This window comes from Mytilus trossulus, chromosome 4 (assembly GCF_036588685.1).
Source record: "Mytilus trossulus isolate FHL-02 chromosome 4, PNRI_Mtr1.1.1.hap1, whole genome shotgun sequence".
NCBI classification, from domain to species: domain Eukaryota; kingdom Metazoa; phylum Mollusca; class Bivalvia; order Mytilida; family Mytilidae; genus Mytilus; species Mytilus trossulus.
The window spans coordinates 72,768,580-72,779,942 of record NC_086376.1 but is presented as its reverse complement, the minus strand read 5'-3'; the positions used below and the strand labels follow the sequence as shown (position 1 = coordinate 72,779,942).

The 11,363-nt window shown below is 31.0% G+C and overlaps 1 protein-coding gene across 2 annotated transcripts; it reads right to left on the bottom strand.

Annotated features, from left to right (window-relative positions):
- Positions 1 to 5,130: 5,130 nt before the first annotated feature.
- Positions 5,131 to 11,329, bottom strand: LOC134715917 (3'-5' exoribonuclease 1-like). Of its 2 annotated transcripts, none has more exons than XM_063578473.1 (6): positions 11,272 to 11,329; positions 9,257 to 9,494; positions 8,123 to 8,333; positions 7,375 to 7,458; positions 6,305 to 6,414; positions 5,131 to 6,057 (listed from the first exon to the last, which is right to left on the bottom strand). In XM_063578473.1, exons 2-6 carry the CDS (start codon positions 9,472 to 9,474, stop codon positions 5,604 to 5,606), a joined length of 1,077 nt encoding a protein of 358 aa, XP_063434543.1. In that variant the 5' UTR covers positions 9,475 to 9,494; positions 11,272 to 11,329; the 3' UTR covers positions 5,131 to 5,603. The 2 variants fall into 2 exon arrangements, with proteins under 2 accessions (XP_063434543.1, XP_063434544.1); XM_063578474.1 differs by having other exon boundaries at positions 11,178 to 11,300.
- Between the last annotated feature and the right edge of the window lie 34 nt (positions 11,330 to 11,363).

Genomic DNA, 11,363 nt, shown 5'->3' with positions numbered 1-11,363 from the left:
TTATTAATATCACCAAGGATTTGTATAGTTAGTTGTAACTATACAAATCCTTGATATCACATAAGCGGAATACATTGTTAAAACATATTTTATCAAATTCAAATTCAAATTCAAATATATTTTATTGCTAATCAAAGCGCCCACAAGGAGCAGAACAATCAACATTAATTACATACAAATGATTACAAGTGATTCAATATGATTAAGACACAATGTTATAAAAGAAAAATAAACCAAAACAAAAATATTTATCAACACAAATACAAGAATACAACAAGCACAGTGTTTAACAATATAAGGGGGGGGGGGGGGGGGGGGGGGGGGATGGGGTGTCACTGGGCATTTCTATATCTATATATTATTTAAGGAATCTTTCCTAAATGAGGATAAATTTTGCAATAATTCTCCGAGTTTCTTGAGTATGAAAGTATCTTCAGAGGACATTAGCCAAATAAATTGTGATTTAATATCTAAACCACTAAAATTTTTAAACCGTTGTTTTATTTCATTTAAAAAATTGAAACGAATATTTGAAAGTTTGTGGCACTGAAGAAGAAAATGAATTTCATCCTCAACCTCAGTACCACACAATTTACAGATACGTTCTGACACTGTCAGATTTTTGTACCTTCCCCTCTCAATCTCTAAATCGTGAGCACTGATACGGAATTTTGTTAAATGATGTCTATATCTAAAATTTTCCTGCAAAAGGTAATTTTCTAAGCAAAATCTGCTTTTAAAAAGTCTATAAGTTCTGAGCTTGTTACCATATAGTTTATTGCCTCTGAAATCATTATTAAGCTCAGTTTGCCATATTAAATCATATTTTGATTGCATCTTTTTACGTAAATAGTTTTTTAACTTAGTCTTTAAATTAAGTGCATAATTTTCATTGATGCTAAAGTATTTAAATAAAGTTTGAATACTGGTATACCAGCTCTTTTTGTGCTCATCATGTAGAGATTTTGAGAGGTTGAAAGCCTCTTTTAATAATAAGTCATCAGATTTTTTTAAACGTATATAATATTTAAACATATTTAACAAAACCTCCAAAAATAGAGGATATCTGCCAAGTTCACCCATAACTGCAATATTAGTTGCTTTTTTACTTACTCCAAGTATAAATTTACAAAAGCTTAAATGAGCCTTCTCTACTGCCAGGTCTCCACATAGTTTTTTAAAATAGTTATCCCCTTGAGTGTTTAGTTTGTGAAAGTTAAAGTCACCCCATATTTCACTGCCATACATTAAGACTGATTTAACTGTATGGTCAAAAACATGAATGAGAGTTTTTATTTTTGGTTTATGACCTGAGAAACATTTTTTAAGTTTAAATAAGGCCTTTAACCCTTTATTATACATTTCATGCTGGGCATCTGTAAATTTGCCATTAATACTAAATTTAACACCCAAGTAGGTATAATTTTTTGTGTTCGTTAGGGGGGTATTATTTAAATGAAATTCAGTAGAAAGAAGTCTACCAGAATTGCTAAAAATCATGACTTTGGATTTAGTAATATTAACTTCCAGTCCCCAATTATTGCAATAAATCTGTAGTTTATCAAGACACTCTTGTAGACCCCTAGGAGTTTCAGAAAGCAAAATTAGATCATCTGCATACATCAGACAATTAAGTTTTGTATTATTTAGTTTAACTGGAAAGCAATCCTCATCAAATATATCAGGAATATCATTAACAAAAATGTTGTACAAGATGGGACTTAAATTATCTCCCTGTCTTACTCCTATAAAAGATGAAAAAGTGTCAGTTACATGATTAGGGTCAATTTTCACTGACAATAAAGTTTTACTATATATATCTTTAACAACATTATAAAATAGATCACTAACACCAAGTTTTCTTAATTTATAAAATAAGCCTTCATGCCAAACTTTATCAAAGGCTTTTTTGAAATCAATAAAGCAGGTATATAAATGTTTTAAACCTGTCTGAGTATATTTATCAATAAGACATTTCATGACAAACATATGATCTGAAGTACGCTTGCCTTTGCAGAAACCAATTTGCTCAGGACAAATGATATTTCTTTTAATACAAAATTTTTCTAATCTTTTAGTAAGAATTTTTGTAAATACTTTACTGAGACAACTAGTCACAGTTAGTCCACGATAATTTGATGGATCATCCTTTGAACCATTTTTAAATAAGGCAGTTATAAAACCATTAGCCCATATCTGAGGATAGTTTCCAGTTGAAAGTATTTTATTAAAAACATGATTTAAACTTTTAATTATAAAACTTTGACTGTTTTTTATCATTTCATTTGAAATACTGTCTGGGCCACATGATTTTTTATTCTTTAAAGTATGAATTGCATCAGAAATTTCTTTATCTGTGATAAGGATGTCTAACTCAGTAAAAACTTTAGCATTTTCTAAATTATGTAAAAATTCTATTATATTAGGAGAAGGAGTTACTGGTTTTTTGTTAAGATCTTTAAAATATTCAGCCCACTCCGTGCTGGTTATATTTGATGATTTTTCTGTTTTTTTGTCTGAATTTTTAAGTGATTCTAATAAAGTCCAATAACTGCGTCCGTCGTCGTTAACTTTTACAAAAATCTTCTCCTCTGAAACTGCTGGGCCAAATTAATCCAAACTTGGCCATAATTATCATTGGGGTATCTAGTTTAAAAATTGTGTGGCGTGACCCCGCCAACCAACCAAGATGGCCGCCATGGCTAAAAATAGAACATAGGGGTAAAATGCAGTTTTTGGCTTGTAACTCAAAAACCAAAGCATTTAGAGCAAATCTGACATGGGGTAAAAATGTTCATCAGGTCAAGATCTATCTGCCCTGAAATTTTGAGATGAATCAGACAACCTGTTGTTGGGTTGCTGCCCCTGAATTGGTAATTTTAGGGAAATTTTGCTGTTTTTGGTTATTATCTTGAATATTATTATAGATAGAGATAAACTGTTAACAACAATAATGTTCAGCAAAGTAAGATCTACAAATAAGTCAACATAATCAAAGTAGTCAGTTGACCCCTTTAGGAGTTATTGCCCTTTATAGTCAATTTTTAACCATTTTTCCTAAATCTTAGTAATCTTTTACAAAAATCTTCTTCTCTGAAACTGCCAGGCCAAATTTAAACAAACTTGGCCACAATCATCATTGGGGTATCTAGTTTAAAAAATGTGTGGCGTGACCTGGCCAACCAACAAAGATGGCCGCCATGGCTAAAAATAGAACATAGGGGTAAAATGCAGTTTTTGGCTTATAACTCAATAACCAAAGCATTTAGAGCAAATCTAACATGGAGTAAAATTGTTTATCAGGTCAAGATCTATCTGTCATGAAATTTTCAGATGAATCGGACAAACCGCTGTTTGGTTGATGCCCCTGAATTAGTCATTTTAAGGAAATTTCGCCGTTTTTTGTTATTATCTTGAATATTATTATAGATAGAGATAAACTGTACAGAGCAACAATGTACAGCAAAGTAAGACTTAAAAATAAGTCAACATGACCTAAATGGTCAATTGACCCCATAATGAGTTATTGCCCTTTAAAGTCAATTTTTAACCATTTTCATAAAATTTGTAAATTTTAATTAACATTTTCGACTGAAACTCTTAGGCCAAGTTCAATATAGATAGAATGTTTGTAAGCAGCAAGAATGTTCAGTAAAGTAAGATGTACAAACACATCACCATCACCAAAACACAATTTTGTCATGAATTCAAATGCCTCCTTTGTTTAATATTCACATAGACCAAGGTGAGCGACACAGGCTCTTTGGAGCCTCTAGTTTCACATATTGTTGTCATTTTTTTGGAATTTTATGAGACTGCAATACATTACAGAGGTTTAGTTATCTATATTACCAGGTTTAGTTATCTATATTACCAGGTTATATCCACCATTTTACTCATCAGGAAAGGCCTGCACCAGGTCAAGGATATAGCACTAAGCAGTTTTTTTCAAAATCGTTTGATGTGTTTGAGCTTTTTTTTTGTTATTTTACTTTAGCCATCTGATGGTTTAAGCCTCATAACTTAGGAATGAAATATCATATTTGTTTCAATTGATGGGTTTGTGTGATATGTTCATCAATCAAACAATTATGATAAGTTTTCAGTAAATCAATCCCAGCAAACTCAAACTGTGGTACAACTGATGAAAAATTTACATAATGTAAAATAAGTCAAATAAACCTTGAAAGACTAACCAGAAATGAATAAATAGGGAATGTGCCCATGAGACACAGATGATGCTCCTGCTTGCATATATAATTTATGAAGGGACATAACTGTAAAAGTGATGCTACCAAAATGTGTACTTGATCTGAATTTTGTGGTAATAAGTAGTGTGTATAAATTTCATAACATTTGGTTGACAGAGGCAAACTTAAGGTAGAGAACAGAAATGGAAAAATGCAGCACATTTTTCCATTTGTAAAGTGGCATAACTCTAGAAAAGTAAAAGTGAGACTTCCAAAATTCAAACGATCTGTAATTTATGGTAATAATCATTGTGTATTAGTTTCATAACATTTGGTCTGGGTAAACTTAAGTTGTTGAATGGAAAAAATAAATTCAGTAATTCATCCATTTGTGAACAGACATAAAGTTGTGGAATGGTGAAAGAGACACTTCTAAAACACCAAATTGATCAGTGTTTGGTGGTTATAAGGGTTGTGTATAAGTTTCGATACATTTGGTAGAGGCATTCTTAAGTAAGAGAATGAAAACATAAAATTCTGCAATTTTTCTATTTGTATAAAGTTGTGTGAATTAACATGAGAATATGTAAAGGGAAATGTTTATGGAAATATTAGACAGACAATGGTATACCCTAATAGACCATGCATATATTATAATATTATATAATGTAAATTGGTCAAGCTTTTTAAAATGCAAATATGTTAATATAAGAAGAACTAAAGTTTCTTATCACATACATGTCACATCAACTTATTGTAGAATAAATGTATCCAGACAGTTCGCAGCCAAAAGTTTGGTTACAACCATAGAAATGAGTGCATATCATGTCTCTTTCAAAAGGTCTGATGTTTTATTGTACATGTTCATACATAGGTGTTACCAATTTAAAAACTGATAGCTAATTTGCTGATCCTGTACAAAGCAATAATACATCTGAAGTCAGAAAAAATTATAATTTTATGAGAATACCAAATATATTGTACATTATTCATTTATTTATTTTGATCATTTCTTAACTTTCTAAGAGTAGATATTCAAATACATGTACTGTTCAAAACATTTTCCTGAGTACAACTGTATCATATTATCATGATGCTTTTTCAAGGAACCTGCCTTTACCAATACTTATATAATAAGCTAAACAGTACCAGTATGAACTCTCAGGAACTGCAATTTGTCAATATAATGCCTTCATAGAAATCATATATTAAATATCACAATCAACAAAGGATTGTTCTTGTCTTTTTATAGATCTGTATTTGGACAAACATATACATCTAGTTTTGATAATATATAATTTTAGATACTTTCATGTGTTTTTGAGAAGCCATAACTGGTAAATATCATAAAAATTTAACTGTGTCCTTGGAACATAATAAATTTACATCAATAAAATGTTTTTATAAATTAAGTTAAGATTTTTGAATCCTATAATATTCCAATAAATCATCAACTTCTTCTGTTTCATTAGCTGCTCCGTCATTGGTCAGATGTAAACCGTCCATTGATTGGTTCAATTCTTCCTCACTTGTACTTCCCTTTGGAGAATCAGGAGTAATATGCTTAGACTTGAATGCATTTTCATTTCTATCATAGTGAAGGTATTCATTGACTTTCAGTTCACAACCGTCTTCAGCAAGCCTAATGGCTATTCTTGCAATATTTCTAGAGTCATCAAGTCCTGAATGTAAATGACCTTCAAATGTCATTCCTAAATTCTCAAGCATATCATTCAGTTTCGTTCTCCTACACTGGTAAAAGTTAGAATAGGCTTTACGTAGATTTATCCATTTTCCTCCCCATCGTGGATAAGTTATCTTGTTTTGACGACACTGATGGTACATAAATCTACTCATGTCCCATGGCCTGTAATAAACAGTAATTCTGACATTACAGAAAATAATACGACAACTTTAAAAAGAGTGTTTCAAAAAGTCTTAAAATACTTCAAAAGGTTGTAAATTGTAAATCTAATAAAATAAGGTAGAAAATACCATTTAAAGTGACAAAAAGTCTGAAGTAAAAAAATCAAATCTCTACAATTTAATCTTACAGACTTATAAATAAATGTGATGACTAAATGTATTTTTTTTTTATATCTAAGGTTATTTACCCATCAGTGAGAACTGCAAATTTATTTTTAGCTCCTAGTTCATGTGATTTCATCCAATCCTCCATCCGTCTCAAAACTTTTGGAAATTCCTCAGCACTATCAACTTTATCCTGAAGAAAAAAAGTATAGACTTCAGTGGTTGTTGTTTGTTGATGTGTTAAATTAGACTGTTAGTTTCCTCCTTTGAATTGTTTTATATTTGTCGTTTCAGAACCTTTTAAAGCTGACTATGTGGTATGGGATTTGCTCATTGTTGAAGGCCATACAGAGACCTATTGTTGTTAATTTCTGTGTCATTTGATTTCTTGTGAAAAGTTGTCTCATTGGCAATCATACCACATCTTCTTTTTTATATTGAATATAACTAATGATAACCCCATCCCTCTCTTTCAATACAAATTTATGAAAATAACATTGATACAAATGGAAATAGCTAGAATTCAGTGTTCTATATAGTGATTACAGAAACAACTGTCTTCCACAATCATAATTAATAAGATTTAAACCATGCAGCTCCAAATCCAATTTTAATGAAATAGCAATTCTTTCATCAGTCAATGTAATATATAAAATTGTACTTTGAAATCACATGAAAATTATACCAAAATGTCCATATTTTATATTGACAGTGACTTACTGTTTATTGCCAATGGGTTTTATGGGAAAGATATGGTATACAAAAATTTGCACATAAGTTTAAATTGTATGTATATTTAAGGAGAATAAATCCTGATAAGTTAATGTCCAATAAGCAAAAATCCAATTTATTTGTCTTTTAACTTGTGGTCATGCATTAAAAAGCATTTACACCCTCCGAACTGCAAAAAAAAAAAATAACCTGAATTACTTCCAGGGGCGGATCCAGCAATTTAAAAAAAAAGGGGGGGAGGTCCTAACCCAGGACAAAAGGGGGGGGGGGGGGGGTCCAATTACATGTCCTCATTCAAATGCATTGATCGTCCAAAAAAAAGGGGGGTTCCAACCTCCAGAACCCCTCCTCTGGATCTGCACCTGACTTCACATCCAAACACAAAAATATATTACTAAAATAGTGAGAAAATAGTAGTTACCTGTGTTATACCAGTCAGCTGAACACAGAATTCTGATAACTGTGGATTTATCCTTGGTTTGCAGTATGAATGGAACTCGTCAACCTAATATATATTGGGGAAAAAAATGTATCATTATGTAATATTCCTTTTTCATACAATAAATTTAACACAAGGACAAAGCATGCAATATTTACATTTTGCTAGTACTGTAGATTTATTATTATTTTTTCGGTATCAATTTTTGTGGGTTTTGTTGGAACAGGTGAACCACAAATTCAAATATTCAACAAATGACTAATTTTGTAGAAGTCTTGTACATGTTTTATGCAGAGGTTGGCAAAACCTTGATATCAAATATCCACGAAAATGCAATTTTTCTTGAGTCCACTAAAATTGATATCAACGAAGAGAAATGAATCCACAATAACCTTCCAATTATGTGGATTTAATTTTGGGTTCTTATGTAAATTTTTATATTGCTTTTCAGAAACATTTTTTTTGTTGCATAAATTAGAATACATGTTGAGCCATTACATGTAATTTCTAACTATATCAAGTCAAACATTTGAAATCCCTAGATGTATATGTACCGAAGCTGTTAAAGAGCTACAAACATATATTAGTGGGACATAACAGGTGGGCATGAAGTTTTATTTCACAAGCATTGAAGTTGGAGGAATAAAGGTGAAAATGAAATCTATTGAAATCAAAAGCTGAAAAATCTTTTATTATGACTATCTTTTTAATTTTTTGGGTTAAGACTCACCACTTGTTTGCTTTCTACGCAGACTAGGATAACAGGAAATTCTATAATTTCATGGTCATAGTTATCATTATTCTCTTCACAGGTTGCTTCAAAATCTATGACCATTAAAAACTCTGGTAAACTCTTTTTAGGTGTTGGAACATGGGCTTTTGTCAGCTTCTTCTCTCGATAATAAGTCTTCAATCTTTTCTTTAAAACATCAGTTACACCTCTGAAAACAATAAAAATAAATTACAAAGTTAGTTGCTTCAAACTCAATAACTGGAACTTAAGTTTGCATTATATTTCAAAACCGTTTTCAGGAAGCTTACATTTCAGAGAAAAATAAGTTTCATAATAATGCTGTTCTTTGGGCAGAAGGGTAAGTATATTATTGTATAGTTCATCACAAATTAAAGTATCACCCATGCTTGCTTCCTTAATGATATATCTGTTTGTCACCCATAGAGTTGTGGCATGTCAACGTATAGGTGAAGAGTAAGTGGGGGTTGACTTTCAAAACACTTAATTTGAAACACTAAGAATGTATTTTGTAGTTTAACCATAATATTTAATTATGATGTCAGATTTCATTCACGATCTTGTTAAAAGTTATAAACCAAACTGTAAATCAGCAAAAATCTATCAATTTAAAAATGATATTAGATTGTACATTTATAAGCTAAAATTTAAAACTCTTTAGAACAGGGCTTAAATTCTCTAGTCCCCCTGATGTTTAAATAGACATATTTTTTTTCTTCAAAATAACAAACCAATGAGATTTTCTTTGTAAATGAAATTGTAATTCAATAAATATTAAGTATTTTTTTAAAACAATGCAATCAAACTCTCTATCATGTCTATAAGAGCAATGCATATTGTAGTAAAGTAGTATACAACTTATCTTTGACTACTTTTCCTAAATATTATGTAACTGATTTAGTGATTAAAATTGAGAATGGAAATGGGGGATGTTATGCGTCAATGAGACAACAACCAAACCAAAAGATCAGAAAGCATGAAAAATACTCAATGTCTCTTCTTTTCAATCATCCAAATGTATGAAGACCATATATCAATTAACATTATTTCAATGCAAAGAGTTTCATAAATTCTACCAATAATATAAATTTTCCAAATTTCCAAATATTTTACCTTGAATCAAGCTTTAATTCTCCTAATTTTGAAATAAGTTCTTCTCTAGGCATTCTGTTGATTTCTCCATTGATGACAGATAATTTTTTGAATACAGGGTTACTGTACTGGCCGTCTTTGATCCCTTTTAACCGATGAACTTTGACTGATGTCAAAGAGGAGCTTGATCCCTCTGGATCAACACCCTCATCTACTGACACTTTAGATCCTGATGACATTCTTACATAAATTAGTTTTTCTAAAATAAAAGGTATATTCATACATTGAGGAATCATTAACAGCATCCAATATATGTCAGTAAAAAAACATGATCCTAGTAAACATGATAAAGACATATCAGATTCTGTTATCTTTTTTCTTCTCTTCAGTCTTGAATGATTCATTTCAAATTTGTTTGATAAGTTAACACAAAATTAAGAACAATTATAGATTTAAGGGTCTAACCTAGGATTTTTGAGAAGGAGAAGAGGTCATCATCTGGAAAAAGTGAAATTCTGTTAAGAATGTGTTGGTTTTTGTGGTGTTTTAATGCTTATCTATGAAATATATACATTGAGAAAATTGATTGAGACACATCATTTGTACTGACAATTTGAATTCAAGTTTAAATAAAATGTGTTTGTAGTATATCATGCATTTGTCTCATGCTTATCTACCAAAAATCAGTTAAAAAACTATTCTCAATTTGATTCTTATAGCTTAGGACTAAGGTTGTTTTAAACTGCTCAAATTGCCAATACATGTATTTAAATCAACTGTGACAACATTGTAATAATTTTGTAAAAACATAATGGCTGTCCGGGTCATCATGTAAGTTGTAATTTGACATTCATTTAAATGACTGTAGGCCTAAAAATGAAGATATAAATAATAAAACAATAAAGAGCTAATTTTTATTATTTTGGTAAATGATATCTCTCTTACTAATGCGTTGGTTTTGGAAACAAAACACGCTTCTGACATACCAGACACTAGTCAGCTGGTAATAAATATAAATTTAATATACAAATCAGAAGACTGAGAAGTAAAAATAAAGTTGAGAAAGGAAATGGTGAATGTGTCAAAGCGACAACAACCCGACCATAGAGCGCAGACAACAGCCGAAGGCCACCAATGGGTCTTCAATGTAGCCAGAATTCCTGCACCTGTAGGTGTCCTTCAGCTGGCCCCTAAAAAATATGTATATGCAACATCCTCAAAGTGTAAGTTATCTTATGAAGATATCTAGAACTGTTGCTAGGTTTCCTGTTTAATACAAAGGTTAAATAGTTTTGAATGTAAAATCCAAGGATGTTCAAATATGTGTTGCATTTAACCTTTACGGGAAGCAGGACAGACAGAAGAACAAATGCAAATGGACACATAGACCAATAAAAGGGGCATAATAAAAAGTGTTGAAAACAGATTTCCAGACTGACAGACAGTTCAAAACTTTGAATTCCCAATGACTAAACCAGTCATTTTTTTCCAAGAGAACCTGAGTGGAAGATAACTAGATATATATAATGAAAACCTGGCTATTTGATTAAATTTTGTGATATATACTACCAAAATACAGAATTTTAAATTTTCTTGCTTTCTTAATTCTGAATATTGTAATTCCTGTTATTTCCAATGACTTTTTTTCTCTAAAAATAATGTATCCTGTCCTGAGCTACAATAATGCATGCTTGAGAAAAAAAAAAGGGGGGGGGGGTATGATTTGTTTTGAAAATGGCAATTGACATTACAATTTGCATCTTGTTATTTGGTAAAAGGAAATGGTTATCACTTTTTGTAAGAGTTGACATGGAGTCGTTTCAAATTATGGCAATTTATTGTAATTTTATTCATGAATTCATGATATTTATAGTAAACCATGCACCATCCATTCTTTTTATTTGTTTCACACGGTTTGATTTGTTTTCAACGAGTTGATTACCATTGTTAAAAGCTGTTTGATACAACGTGAGCACATATTTTTTTGTGTCAGTCTTTAATATATGCACAAGACAGAGTTATAATGTATTTTCTACTTCTTATTTTTTGTGTTCTTCTGTCTGCTGCTTCTCTAACCGCTTAGCTCGTTGAAAACCGCTTCATGCTTACCTTTAGGGACCAACTGAAG